General features: G+C 30.1%; 2 protein-coding genes and 1 long non-coding RNA gene across 3 annotated transcripts; all 3 read left to right on the top strand.

Moving 5' to 3' along the window:
- Nucleotides 1-208: 208 nt before the first annotated feature.
- LOC140667121 (uncharacterized) lies at nucleotides 209-5,911 on the top strand. Its single transcript, XR_012046946.1, has 3 exons — nucleotides 209-2,325; nucleotides 2,871-3,186; nucleotides 4,225-5,911. It is a non-coding gene; the product is annotated as an uncharacterized lncRNA (long non-coding RNA).
- Nucleotides 5,912-7,995: 2,084 nt separating this feature from the next.
- Nucleotides 7,996-9,123, top strand: LOC140666807 (dTTP/UTP pyrophosphatase). The gene is made up of 4 exons (XM_072894354.1): nucleotides 7,996-8,234; nucleotides 8,357-8,598; nucleotides 8,667-8,813; nucleotides 8,891-9,123. Exons 1-4 carry the CDS (start codon nucleotides 8,145-8,147, stop codon nucleotides 9,027-9,029), a joined length of 618 nt encoding a protein of 205 aa, XP_072750455.1. The 5' UTR covers nucleotides 7,996-8,144; the 3' UTR covers nucleotides 9,030-9,123.
- Nucleotides 9,124-11,763: 2,640 nt separating this feature from the next.
- Nucleotides 11,764-14,824, top strand: Fis1 (Mitochondrial fission 1 protein). Its single transcript, XM_072894394.1, has 4 exons — nucleotides 11,764-11,982; nucleotides 12,513-12,719; nucleotides 12,786-12,891; nucleotides 13,609-14,824. Exons 1-4 carry the CDS (start codon nucleotides 11,938-11,940, stop codon nucleotides 13,698-13,700), a joined length of 450 nt encoding a protein of 149 aa, XP_072750495.1. The 5' UTR covers nucleotides 11,764-11,937; the 3' UTR covers nucleotides 13,701-14,824.
- The last annotated feature ends 862 nt before the right edge of the window (nucleotides 14,825-15,686 follow it).

Here is a 15,686-nt window from a genome sequence, read left to right as displayed (position 1 = left end):
AAATATAAATATATTTACAAGTTAAATCTGTCAATTAGTTTTTTAACAATATTGTTTTAGATTAAACTTTATATATAATATTATGTACATATACCTTCTATATCGTAAATTATATTAATAATTCACACACTTAAGAAATACTTAACAATTTATTTCCCAATTTTAACATAGACGACTGACTCCGAAATCGTTCATTCAACTCTGACATTTGCGACATTTGTCGGCGCTCCAAAAAAGGTCAGGTGATTTACAATTTTTGCGAATTGCCAACAGTTTTATTCATCGCGTCTCGTTTTTACCACACCGGTGCACGCCAAGTCCTTGAAATGAATTACGCCGACCGTTTCGCGACGCATTCTTCGAGATCTCCGACTTGCATCTCGTGTCGAGTCGCATCCTGCAATTGCAAACGAGGGGGCTCGTTCGGTTCTCGGGCGTACAATATGCCCGACTTTTATACCGCTCGTAATTAGGTACTCAATACGTTCATCCGGAACCGCGGCCTTTCGCCTTCGCGAGGATTCACCGAGCGGGAATTTCACGACTTTGCGCTCTCGCTTTTGACATTTTCCTAACTTATCGGTGTTGACAACGTGGGAGGAAAACTCGCGTGTTAACCGATCATTTCCACGACTCCTTGCGTGTCACTTGGTTCTTCGAATCAACCTAGTTTTTTTCTGGAAGAGGCGTAACAATTCAACGGATAGAGAAACGTGACGGAAAAACGAGGTTTAATTCTTGAAAGTGGCCGCGAAAAAAACTATGGCTCTCGTGAAAATGTAATTGAACAGTTTCTTATTCTATCCGGAAAAATACTGTTATATATATTTCAACGCTTACCAAAATTAAATTATACTAGAATTTTTTTTCTCTCTCTTTTTTCCTTTCTAATTGCTAAGAAATGATACTAATTCTTATCAAAGTTTAAAGATTACAAGTATTATCAATTTTCAAATGCTATATAATTGTAGCTGGATTTTCTCTGAAAGAAACGTTACATGTAAACTGTTATCGGTCGTATGGCGAACGGCATCGGTGATTTCGTACATACACGTAAAAGGCGGATAACAACAGGTACGCCCGCAGATATTGTGTGGCGCATCAAAGCAACCTTAGCAACCGCATGCTTTGCGTAATTTCCAGTCATTCATAGCCGTGAGGCCCAATAAACACCTTCGCCAGCCAAGCTTCGGTATACGCGTCTTATCAATTTCCGTAATCTCGCATGAATAATCACGCGCACGGAATATTTTTTTTTTTTACGCCGCATTCAGTGGCCGATAGACTAGTGATCATTCACCGGCCGTTTGGTGAACAAAGATGTCCCGAAAAGAAGATGACAATCAGGATACTCGTACGATATCCCTCCCCCTCTTCCTGCCTCGGGTGAATTGTAATCCTTCTATTAATTCCTCGTGTCGTATATATGCAACCTTTCTCGCGAGCCTCCACGGCCATACACCGACATTTACATCATATCATTCATGACACGATGATACTATAGAATGCACACGAGTCTTCGGAAGGTGATTTGTTCTCGAGCGGGATCGGACTGAAAGGATTTACCCTTAAGGCGCGCGCGGCGATTGTCCCGTTTCGTATTGATATCGATAGCTATTTCGATGATCTAGGCTATGAAAAAGATGAAAATATAAGCAGGAAAAAATGGTTTATATCATAAAATGAATATAGAGATCTTTATATAAAATTTAAAAATTAATAAACGTACGCTTTTTCATCTTCAATTAATTATCAATTATGGTACATAATGTAGCCTTTTTTGAGCGAGATTAATCAAACAAATTGACCTTTTCTTTCTTTCAAGTAAAGAAATTTCACTGAATTTTTGTTCGTTAGCTATGCGAGTAAACGAATGAAGTAATTATTTTTTAGTCTTAATCAGTTTCATTTCATCGTCGTACACACTTCAATCTTGCAGACACGCTGGGAATGTAGACTATTGGGACATAAATTCTGTTGAAAAATTCTAATTAAGATTGCGCTTGCTATTAGAATCGTTGAACATTCCTGCTCCGTCGAGAACGCCGATAGAAAAACAGGAAATAAATCGAGATCACCCAAAGGGACGGTATACGCGAATGTGATCTTTAGCTGTTGGTTATTTAATAAGTCTACAAGCACACGAATCGTGCTAACCGAGCAAAGTGCACCGATCTTCCAAAACGAATATTTAGTACTCACGCGAGTCACGTTTCTTATATATATATATATATATATATGTATATATATATATACACACGATGTTGGCCAAAAACCTAAAACGCATCATGAATTAATAAGCAATAGCTTAGGCAATAATAACAGGTGAGTCATTTTCGCGTATGTTGAAATCGAAGACAGCATTTATCCAATGAGCATTTTATTTAGCCATAAATATCTATGAATTAATATTTATTTGCGTATGGAAATGTATTTGCTTCTAAAATCTGCTTATACATATTTAATTTCATATATGCAATTGAATAATAATTAATATGAATAAAATGATATTACATTCTCTTCCAATAGATACACATATAACGATCCATGTTCTTTTATAAACTTTTATAAAAGTATTATTTTATACTTTTAAAAGTATAGATACATATATGTATACCATCTAGCTTTCTGTTTTCTTTTTTGACCTTATAACTTTATATTTCCACGTTTCATAAATTTAATTTGTGAAAATTATATTATTTGACTTTTTTCATTACTTATAGAAATTTATATCTTAATAAATTTTTATATGAAATATAAAATTATTTAATAACTATTGTAATCTAAGTTTAAATAAAATAAAAAAACTATTATATAATATATACATAAATATATACACAGTAATATATTTAAATAAAAAAATGATGCAGAGAGAGGATTGTTAGAAAACTTTGACAAGAATGTCGGCGGGGGAAAAGGAAAGGCGTTTCTCTCGTAGGAGACGAGATGCGCCTTGGCGTGATGCATAATCCAATGTAAAAACGTGCAGCTGTGGCGCGACCGTTGAAACATTTCAGGCCGACTCTAGAGGAGACTATCGGCACGATGTTAAAGTCACAATTTGCATTCCGATGGGTGGTAGCCTCGTTGTCTCCCATAGAACGGTTGGGGACTACACGCATACACCACTACAAACAAATTATACCGCGTCTCGAGAGGAGTCAGCTGAGAGGATGAGAGGATCACGTAAGTCGCGCATATGCTTATCAGATATGTAAGTACATATCGCATGTATGTACACGAGTACCTGTGTATGCATATAATATTACTCGTAAATTAACGAAGTGGTTATGTGAACCACGATCTCGTTTAGATTTCGAGAAATCGAAAAGAATTGAGCGCATGAGGAAATATGTTACATCCTGACAGAAAAATTCAATTATTATTTAAAATAATCTTAATCCTAAACCTGTTGATATTCAAATATGTCAAAAAATATACAGCGCGTTCTTTATATTTTTTTTTTAGCAAGAATGTATATTTAAACATACTTTTATTTTATTTTAAAATTGATAAAAAATATAGATATCCTGATTAATTTGAAGTCAAGCTTGTCTTCAAGATAGAAAAGATAATTGAATGCATAATCTTGCTATAAGCTAGAAATAGTAATACCTGCTAAGTAATAAACATCAATGTCAGTTGACTTTATTATGATAAGCAAATGTCCCTCGCAGGACATAAAAAATTCGAGGTGAAAATATTTTCCATGAGCGCGACGGGTGAGAAGATGCTCATGCGAGAATGCGAGTCTGAGCAGGAAGTCTGTCTTTTTAAATTACTGGCTATGCAATATCGCGTCAGATAATAAAACAGTAATGACAATTGAATTAATTAAATAAAGTTAATTATGTGATGTACCGTGAATGCTCGCTTCCTGCTTCGATGATAGAAAGACGTCGATACCGGATTGCATTATTAATAATCGCGAATAGACTGTCACACTTTACCGCAACAATGCGGATGTTCCTGTCATTTAATTATGACAGTCATTAGAAAAAGAAAGAGTTTTATGATAGACTTTTCTTGTAACAAGATTTTAATATATAATTTATAATGTGCATGTATAATAAAATAAGAATGTGATATTTATAATAATAAAAAATGTATAAAGTCCACATAATCACCATGAAAGTTTAAACAATATAAAGCTTTAGGTGTATAATATTTTTTAACAGATAAAACCTATTTTAGAGTAGTAATTATTACCTATATTTATTTCAGAAAAACGATTATATAGTAATGACTCGACAAGTAAGTATTTAATAAAATCCTTTGTAAATTGATGAACAAACAATGGAACTTTCCGGCGTATCGACTAATCGGAGATCGTCAAGTATCCGCGTCTCATAGTGCGAAGACGCGATAGCGCAGAGAGGATCGACGAGCAACGTTTCGGGATCGGGCTCCGATCATAAGATACGTCCCTGACAATCGTGTGCAGGCGTTTTACATGTAATACAAAACCGCAAAGACACACTCCGCAGGCGTGACGCGTAGCGGGCCCCGTAGCCGTAGAGGCCGCGTTACATGCCACGATGTCATAATGCCCGCGTCCTTTGGAGCCGCTTCTCGCGCGCGAGTTGCGCAATTGCATTTAATAACGTCAGCCCCGGCGCAATTGCCGTGCACGACGCGGTTGTTATGACACTTTAACGGATTTTCACGACGAAACATGTCGAATAAATTCAGCTACAAATTTGCATGAAAACACGCGTGCACGCGCGAGCGTGTTGCAAAATTTCGGATTAAACTGCATCGCGACGAGGACAATGAGATTTTTTTCCTTCTTTTATCTTTTACGATTATTTATGATTTATATTTTTGTTCAACAGTTTTACAGGGATAATCGTAGATGACATCGATGTTTGTAAGCGGCGAATCCTGCCTACATCGTTGTGCAACATTCGAGAGTACAGTATATCCTGGCAATTACCACTCTTGGTAATTGGTTTCGATCACTAAAAATATTTTTATGGCACGACTCACTTTTCACCTCGCGCGTAATATTGCCATTATATTAACCAATCTATTAATTTTATCTTTTTACAAGACAGTCATACTAGTCGAGCGTATGTTAGAACCTCTCACAGAATTATTTATATATCAATTTATATGTTATCATATAACATTATTATAATTATATCCAATGTTGCATAGATTTCTAAACATATATTTAAAATATTGATGAAATAGAATTATCTTGCAAAAAAAGAAAAATAATTTTAACATATTTTATTAATAAAAATTTTAATTTACGATATTTATTATTGCTTCTATTTTAAATTATAAAACACACAAGAAGCGACTTGAATAAAGTAAATTGCAATCCGATCAATCATATGATGATGTATTAGTGATGCTCAAAGAGAGATTTACATTTAAGCGCACGATTGCGTGTGCATTCTGCTGAGTTATCATAAACCATCTCGTCCCAGATTATTCGATTTATTTGACCGCTTGAATATTTGTTAAATCGTCCCTCGAGTTACCCTAGTGACGCAATCGATGATTCTGTACGTATCGTACACCTGCCGCAAAGGGGTTGAACCGAAACGGATTTCATGAGGATTTCATGAGTATCCTGTTAAGATAATAAACAACTGTGTAAGACCACATTTTATGTGCGCAAGACGACTTGATCGAAAAGCGAGAAAAGATATGACCGCATGTAAAGTGCTTTTAATAACTGGTTTGTAATATCCTGCTTACGGCAGCTCCGGCGTAAATATATCTGTGCACTTTACCAAGCGAATTATGTATTTTATTTTCCTCCTTTCTAACACCTGCGATTCGATTCACAGCACATTTATTATATATTTGCCGCAATCAATTTAACTTTGTCTAAACTTTATAATTAATTAAACACAGCGTTTAAAACCATTCATAGAAAATATATGTAAAAATATTATAGAACATTATAGAAATTATAGAAATAGTTATAATTAACTATAATAATAATTTAAATAAAATTATAATTTTTCACATACATAAATAAATATTTTTAAAATAACTTTGTATTATACTATATATTTATCTTATCTTTTGAGATATATTTCATCGATAAAAATGCATTTTATATTTATTCTGATGAATAAATAAAAATATATAAGAACATAAGAATATATTTTGACGAGTGCATTTTTTAATAGAAACAATTTTTATGAACATTATTCAATATCTGCGGAAAAAGATCGCAAACATCACGATTCCGTATTTCCATTATCCTTCAGTTTAGCGATTATAATTTCAAACATTGTTATCCTTGTATCTATCACACACAACGTATACATATACACACACACAATCATAAATACACTTAATTTACATGTAGCAATACGCCGACATAAAAAATTAATAATTAGCAACAAGCTCATGCTTATAAATTATCGTATGATAATCATCATGCGTCGATCATTATTCTTGAGATTTTAGATATACTCTGGCAGCCCATTATATAAACACAATTCTCAATTATTACAGATCAAACTATACAGATGCGCGATTGAAGGCAATAAAGCGATATTTCATTTTTACTCGACTTCAAGCAATAATTATCCAATAAATAATACCAATAGATTGCTTACACGTGTAATCGTTAATAAACTTGACCCTGCAGTTACTACCTGTCTGCGTTAAATTAAAGCAATTAATTTGTATATGAAAATTGTATATGAAAATTGTTTATCAGAGGCGGACGCATGTACTCGTATTTGTTGATTTTCAACTGAACGAATAATTGCAGATGTATAATTGCCGTATGTTTTGATATAAACCAAATTTCGGACAATGATAAAATATATTAAACATAAATTTGATGGAATTCAGACATTATAATATAAAATACTATTCTAATAAAAAAGTAACAGAACTTTATATTTTTATATTTATAAATCTTTTAATATAATAATTTAATTATATAAAGGATGGAACAGAAAAAGAATTACCTGACAAATTTTCTTGTATTCTGTAATTCACAGAATATGTTACCACAAATTATTAATAACAAATTATTAATAGATCTATTAAAATATTCAAATGTTAAAATATTCAAAATATTAAAAAAATTAAATTAAAATATTAAAATATTCAAAAAGCTGTTCGTTTATTTATTAAAAAAATAATAATAATAAAATCGGAAACAAATTTAGAATTGCAGATATTTTTTAAGGATCTTTTTTTCTTATACAAATAATTTAAATTATATACTGATTAATTAAGAAGCACACGATCACACAAGTGACATGTAAAAAATGCCGCTAAATCTTTGTTCAGCTGGGAGGCTGAACGGCGGTAAAGATGGGTCAACCTTTCGCCTTGCGAGATTATGTAAGGCCTCGGTCTGACTGACCTTTAGGTTCGTTCATGGCATGCGGCATTTACGTAATTTACCGATTACGATGTATTAGAGTCTTGTGCGCCTGAAGAACAGTTCTCCTTCTAACGCTAATATATTTTTGAATGTGTCATATATATATAATGGACCAAATTATAATACGTTTACATGATTAATGTATCGAGAATCTTGCGAATTTAATCGACATAACGGTCTTACATTTTCGATGTGATTAGATGTACCAATTTTTTTCGCAGAAAGAAATAATGAAAGATTAGAGAGTGATAACATTATATATAATAATATTTTTCACACATTTATATATATAATAATAAATTCAACAAGAATCTGTCTTTTTTATATGGTTATTTAAATATTTTAATAAATTTATAAAATTATACATTTTCTTAATATCCATTTAGTTACTTCACACACACAATATATATATTTACTTACGATTGACTATTCCTAATGAAATTCCAACCAACACAAAATTGATTAAAATTTAAATCGAAGAGTTCTGAAACATTCTGCATAAAATTATACAGCATGATTGATAATGAATAAATAAATACTATTGAAACAAGTATAGGTATATTTCTTTCTTTGTCTACAGCGTCTTCTGAGGCAATAGTGATAGTTGACATTATCGACATCTAAACAGCTGACATTAATCTGCATTTATCGACGGGTGCAGTATTGTTTACGTTTTTTACGCACCACGTGGAACGTTATTATTACAATTAAGATCAAGCGAGTTTTATTGATAATAAGGTGTTAATAATACTGTGCTCATATTTAGATAATAATGTTAGAATCAACTATTTATGCACTAGCAAATGGCAGAGTAATCTTAGCCAGTGGATCTCCAAGGCGACATGATATAATGAAGCACTTGGTAAACATATATAAAATTTTATAAATATTGTATAAATAAAAATAAATAAGATAAAAATTATCTTATTGTGCAAAGAGATGACTCAAATAAACTATTAAATTAACACAAATAATATTTATTAGCGTATAACTGCAGAAATAGTGCCATCCTTGTACGATGAAAATCTTGATAGATCAAAATATACCAATCATGGAGAATATGTTCAGGAGATAGCCAAATACAAAGTGCTCGAGGTATACGAACGTTTAAAAAAAGATTTGATACCTCCATCATTGATAATAGGGGCAGATACATTGGTGACAATGGATGATGTTATTTATGGGAAACCGCACAATGAAACAGAAGCTTTTCAAATGTTGTCAAGGTAATAATAATAAACTTGTGTGATCAGAGTTATCAAATATCACAGAATAATTAAATGTTCTTGTTTAGTCTAGCAAATAAGCAACACATTGTTTACACTGGTGTATGTTTGAAAACTCCAAAAGTTGAATTCAAGTTTTATGAATCTGCGAAAGTAAAATTTGGAGATGTGTCTGAGAGACAAATAAGAGAGTATATAAAAACAGGTGATCCCATGTGAGTTATGATGTTATTAATGTTGTTAATATTATGTTGCGCACCTTGTTTTTGGTATCTAATAGATATTATTTCAGGGATAAAGCAGGAGGGTATGGCCTTCAAGGTATAGGAGGTTGCTTGATTGAGAAAATAGATGGTGATTATTATACTATAACAGGTTTGCCACTGTATACATTGGCTAAACATCTAAACCGATTATTTTCTAATATTTAATCAGAATATTATATTGAACTTGTTAGTACCTGCAACGAAACTATACCAATCATTTTTATGATCCTAATAAATTTTATAAAATTAACCTTGTAAATTTGCGAATTCATATATTTAATTGTCCTTTTCTTTCCTACATAGTTAACAGTCCTTTATAGTAGTCATATTTAAATTATTGGCATGCTAATATTGATATCGCATGCTATTAAACAATTATATAAAGTAAATCACTTATTAAGATAATATAGAAAAAATTATTCAACATTATTTTTATTTATAAATATTTTCTCTATGCAATTTATACCAATATATAAAAATTTCTATATAAAAAAAAAAAACAGTTTGTATTTTCAATATTACGTGCTTATTTACAGACGACATACATAATTTTAATAATAAAATTTTTTTCGATATAATTTATTAATTTATATAATTTATTTACTTACGAATTTGAATGAAATACCTGGAACTACAACCGCATGGAGTTTATGTGGCAAAATTGTCACATTTTTGCACATCTCGACACGATATATATATATATATATATATATATATATATATATATATATATATATATTTTTCACACTACTGACGCGATATATTATATGCGAGGATAACACGATAATTTTTTAATATTTTTTTCGACATTTTCGATACACATTTACTTGAATATTAGTCTTGATAATTTAAAGTCGCGGATATGATAAAACAATTTTTATGATTATAATTATGCACAATTACCGTAATGTAATTATAACTGTAACATTAATCACAACTCTTAAAAAATTTTCGTTCTTTTAATATTCACGATATTAGATTAAATTTGCACCACGTCGCGCACACGATAGTATAATCGCGCGCGATTAAACTTCTTCACTTTCGATTCCACTAGAATACTGTGGTCCGATTTCTAAGATGCCGAGAGTTTATATTGCACTAATTAAATATGACTATCATATGCATTAATGCCACTTCATATTTGATATACATACGTTAACACTAAATAAAAATATATAATCAAATGCGTAATCGAATTTAATGAAAACTAATAGCGCTCGAATGCGAAATCTCGAAAGCAGGATAGCCAATATACAAAATTAAAAGATGAGATAAGATACATTCTACTGAAAAATATTCTGAACTATTTAATTAATTATTTAGAATAAACCGAATTTTCCAGACATACATTATCGTCTCGTTTGTAAAAAAAAATTTTTTTAAATACTTTTTTAGAGAAAGGATGTTTCTTTCCGATTTTTTAAAACTCATATATTTAGAGACGCACATCGTTGACCAATCAAATGGTTCGAAGAATTTATAGTGTCAAGTGGAGCGCGTCTATATAAATATGTACAGATAAACCACGCGCTTCTGTTAAAGACAAAAAGACAGCATATTAAATGTCATAAGAAAAAAAGAAAAAATTAAATGTTTTTGCTCTTAAATTCTTTTTGCTCAATTCTTTCCTTGTTGAAGAAAAGCACGCGACTTTTTAATCTTCTTACTAATATTTTCTTTCTGCTTTTAATAAAAGCGCAGTGCGCAATCTATCTATATGTATATACATCTATGTTTAATGGTCTTCGCGCTCACTTCAATGTGTTGCTCACCGTTTCGCGCGTTTTCGCCGTTTTTTTATGGTGTCGAGACGTTTCGTGGAGCTGGTGTATTTGCGATCAAATATTGTGAGTGTCGGACCAGTTAATCGCTTTGATTAATTCTACAATCGTTAGTTTTAAATACAATATTTTAGATTACTGAGAATAAATATATCGTCTACAAAAAAGCGCGTAAAATCTGAAATCGAAAAAATCGGGCGATCAGTTATACATATTTTATGTAAATGCATTATATCAAGTCGGTAATAATACGAAAGTGTGACGGTTACATAAACTGTGCACGATCGTTCCAAGCGTTAAATATACTAATATTGCTTACAAATAAACGTTTAACGCGTAATAACGATATCGAGAAAAATATCGGATGATTATGCGGCAGCGCTGATAAGCAAACTCTATGCGACCGTAACTTCAATTAAAGTGAGTATTAATAAAATCATCGAGAAATAAAATTACTGAATATATATCATCTGCAAATAAACACGTAGTATTAAAAATATAAAAGAAGCATTGAATGATTGTCATATTATATATGTAAATAATACAACACAATGCGTCGATAGTGCAAAGGTACAACAGGTTCTTTAAATAAAGTTTGTGTGACCATAGTTCAAAGCATTTTTTGTTGAATATATTAATAAATTAATAAAATTTATATGTATGTATAGTAAATGTTTAATATATAAACGTTTCGTCGCTGATTTTTTTAAACATATTTTGGTATATTTTATATGTATTATATATTTCAGGCGTATTAAAATCGTGCGTGCGCGCAAGAATGAGTTAAACAGTAAATATTCAATTAATAATCGTAAATATTCAATATAAAGATTTTATTGTAATTTTTTACAAACTTATTAGTAAAATATAAATATTTTAAAAAAATTAAAAATAAGGCTCTTATATGCTGTATTATATATATATACTATATATATTTGTTAATTTTTCTCTTTAATTGCAGTATCTTCTCAAAATCAAAACTACACTTATTAACGTAAATAAATGTTACATATTTTTTTATATTATACATTATTTTTGCTATTTCTCTTTTACTCTTTTTATACGGAATAAAATTCACAAATAGCGCCATCTGTACAATGTGATATCTAGATATACTTTACCGTCTCTCGTTCCGACGTGAAGAATCGTTTTATAATATATCTATAACCATTTGAAAAACTAACTCTCAATTCTAAATATATATTTATAGAGAATATAGTGTGTATAGTCTTTTTCTCACTATTTTCTCTCAATGCAATAGTGAAGTGCTATTTACGTGTTTGTCAAAAATCATGGAAGACGTTTTAAATGATGTTGTTTCTTCTGAAGATTTAAAGGTAAACATATGTCAAATAATAATTTTCATGTCTCTGATATTTCCGCGATATTTATTTTAATGTATCATTTCTTGTGTTGGATATTTTAAATTGATCGAAGAGGAATGATAATTTATATCAGAAAGTTAGGTTAAGTGTATCTGACTTATCCAGATTTACTTGTGCAATATTTTATTTATCAATTTATATTTTGCTACACTTTATAGCAATCTGGGAAACTTCATTTTATGTAGAAAAGAATTGTATACTTTTTTATAATTCTCGAATTGTCATTCTGCATTTCATATTCAGCGAAAGAGATGTTCAGCAAAAAAAACCATTATAGTGACATTTCATAATTAGTACATTAAAAATAATATTTAAATAGCAATTAATTTGACATTGTTAATATATTCATAATTTATATTTTGCAACAAACTCACAATAATTTATCAATTAAGAATTTTGTTCTGAATCTTGAGAAATATTAGGAAAAATATATGAATATTGCATCATCTTGTAACACGCATAATTGTTATATTACGTTTTAGAGATTTGAAAGTGTGTATCATGAGCAATTGCGTACATCAAATGTTACGCAAAGAGCACAATTTGAATATTCCTGGTGCCTTGTAAGAAGCAAATATTCTGCTGATATTAGGAAAGGAATATTGTTATTAGAAGATCTCTATAGCAATAATGATACGGAAAAACGTGATTGTCTGTATTACTTAGCTATTGGAAATGCCAGAATAAAGGTAAGCTTATGAGCAAATATATTTGATCTATAAAATTCTTAATCTTTATTTATTATATCTTTCTAGGAGTATTCAAAAGCACTATCATATGTGAGGGCATTTCTACAGATCGAACCTGCAAATGTACAAGTACAACAGCTGGAAACATTGATAAAAAAGAAGATGGAAAAAGGTTTTCCTTTTACAATTTATTATCGGCTTAAGAGAATAAGACTCATGCTTTGTTTAGGAGCAATATCGCTAAAAAGTTTCTGTGATTTTCTTATGCAGTCATATTATTTCTGGTTGTTTTTAATTATTTTTCTACTCTCCTGGATTGCTAAATTTTACATTTATTCTAGTTAATAATTTCATATTCTTACAATTCAAATTAATTTCATCAATTTTCAAAGAATAACAAATATATCGCATACATTTCTACAGTATAGATTTAACTTTAACTTGATCTCTTTCATATGTTTCTAGATTTTATATTTATTTCTTTTTATTTTGTGATTGTTCAACTTCTTAGTTCCTTCTAAATATGACAATTTAATTTCATATTTTAAATACATAAAGAATTTAACACAAATTCGGTACTTTATAGTCATTACTGCATATTTTTTGCAGTGCATCTATCTTTTTAATATTTCATCTCTCTGTAATCTTGTATAATAATTAATAAAAGTTTGTGTACCGATGAAAGACCACTATTTAATACCATTATGTTGCTCGATACATGTTGCATTGTTCTTCCTTTGCTCTTAATCGCGTCTTTTATAATTATAATTAATACTGCTTTGCAAAATTAACATGATAAAATTATAAATATTACTTAAAATGCTTAATAATTCACATTTTCGAAACTGAAATTGGCATTGAATCTCGTTTGTTTCTTTTTTTTTTGCAGAAGGCCTTGTGGGTATGGCTGTTGCGGGAGGTGTTATTATTGGCATTGCAAGTATTCTGGGCCTGGGCATTGCAATGGCCAAAAAAAATTAGTTATTTCTGAGGGAAAATTGATTATAATACAATTGTGATGTAGCTTATTCGCACAAAGCGATATACATTGTCTCATAATTGCTGTGCGAGACACTAACTAGCCTCCAACAGACAAAGCCAATGTATTAGAATCTTGACCAAATCCAAAATATTATGCAATTTGTAACATCACTTTTCTATTAATCAAAAAAGTAGAACAAAGAGAGAAAAACAAAGAAAAAAAATAATTTAATAAGTCGTATACAGTGTAGTTGCTTATTTAATATGATTTGTTTAATTATTCCAAATAAATACTTGCGCAATAGCGCAAAATGTAATTCTTTGTTTTATATGTGTCAAAAATATCTGTAGATCAGTTTTATTTTATACATTCCGGAATTTGTTATAAATAATGTAATTTTTTAATTTTATACCCTATGTGCATGTATATATAATGTCGAGAAACCATTGAATGTTTTTATAATGACAGATTTTTTGGTTAATTTATGTAGTCAAGTTTTCTTAGCGAAAGCCTTGAAGGGGCTATTATTTATTTTCAAGTTTTTTGTAGTTCATATCTTTATAACTAAGCTTAAAATTAAAATTTTATCAAAATATTCTATCTAAAATTAACTAAAGTTTTTTTTATCCATTTAACTCCCGAAAATTTAGTTTGCAAAGAGCTTTTTTTTTTTAATTTGAATATTGATTTCTCAACATTTTTGTTAAAGAAAAATCAATTCTAAACTAACGAAATAATCTGTCATTAAAAGCATCAGGTGATTTTGAAACTTATGTATATATAGATATGGGTATATATGTGTATATATAAATGTTGCAGACATTTTGTAAAATCAATCTTTAAGGCGACAAGGCAGACTGGCGTTTTCTAAAAAAGCATAAGCTTTTTATAATAAAGTTCTAACTTAAGGAAGATTCTGCAACATTATATATAATATTAAATAATTTTTAAGTTATTTAAAAATCTAAGTTATAATATAAAAAAATTTTTTTTTAATCTATACGAGTATATTTAATCATCGTACCAAAGCGTTACACAATAATAACAAATATAGCTTTTTGTATATAATTACAATTGTATTTGCGGATTTGTGTTGTTGTTGAATCGATTTAATAAAAGTCAATATTTGAAGCTACATATTGGATATTTTTTTCCATGGAAATTATTAAAGTACGCATGCATAACTTTGCTCGAAATTGTCAGAACCTGACGTAATCCTATCGTAATGAAATTATGCAAAATATATATGAAGCAGCTCCGCTTTTTATTTGTAATATTGCACGGAAATTTATTCGCGTAAAAAATTTGACATTGTTTCATTTGCAGCAAGCTGCAGCTTGGCTTGAACAGATTTTATGGCAAATTTTTGTTCTCGAATGTATATATATGATGTTGATAAAAATAAAAATCTAGTTTTCATGAGGGAAAGCGAAGCATTAGTCTAGATTTTGAACGATAATTTGACGCAAAATTCAACTGTCCGATCTGCATTGTGTGTTTACTACTCAATATGATCTTTGTATTACACAAATGGAACCACAGTATGGTAAATGTAACTGTCTGATTCTCTTCCTATATCCTATATTTACTGAGAGAATGTGATTTCCATATTAGATAAACGAAACTCAGAATTAGTCAGCCACATCTAGCGTTAAATACATCTCTGAACACATACGGGAATATTGATTGCAGCAAATATTCGACTTATAACGAATAGCGTTTATAAAGCGTTATGCGTGGTTTATTTATCTAAAACAGTATTTCACACGGAATTTAAGCGAAGCAAAATTCATTATAAACAAGATGCGATATCAAAAAGCGTTATGCGTAGTTTATTTGTCTAAAACAGTATTTCACACGAGATTTAAACGATGAAAAATTTAATTCTATAAACAAGATGCGATATCAAAATAGTAGGTATCTCCCTTTTCAATAAATCTAAATTTATTCGATAAGGAGTATAATCGGATTAAATAAAGGATAGA

This window comes from Anoplolepis gracilipes, chromosome 6, assembly GCF_047496725.1.
Source record: "Anoplolepis gracilipes chromosome 6, ASM4749672v1, whole genome shotgun sequence".
Taxonomy (NCBI): Eukaryota; Metazoa; Arthropoda; class Insecta; order Hymenoptera; family Formicidae; genus Anoplolepis; species Anoplolepis gracilipes.
The sequence above is the reverse complement of the archived record's forward strand: the minus strand, read 5'-3'. Positions and strand labels throughout refer to the sequence as shown.

Coding starts and splice junctions, on each gene's coding strand:
- LOC140666807 (XM_072894354.1), top strand. CDS start 8,145: ATGTTAGAATCAACTATTTATGCACTAGCAAATGGCAGAGTAATCTTA. Junction 8,235..8,356: donor ATGATATAATGAAGCACTTG/GTAAACATATAT, acceptor AATATTTATTAG/CGTATAACTGCAGAAATAGT. Junction 8,814..8,890: donor ATAAAAACAGGTGATCCCAT/GTGAGTTATGAT, acceptor ATATTATTTCAG/GGATAAAGCAGGAGGGTATG.
- Fis1 (XM_072894394.1), top strand. CDS start 11,938: ATGGAAGACGTTTTAAATGATGTTGTTTCTTCTGAAGATTTAAAG. Junction 11,983..12,512: donor TTTCTTCTGAAGATTTAAAG/GTAAACATATGT, acceptor ATTACGTTTTAG/AGATTTGAAAGTGTGTATCA. Junction 12,892..13,608: donor AAAAAAGAAGATGGAAAAAG/GTTTTCCTTTTA, acceptor TTTTTTTTGCAG/AAGGCCTTGTGGGTATGGCT.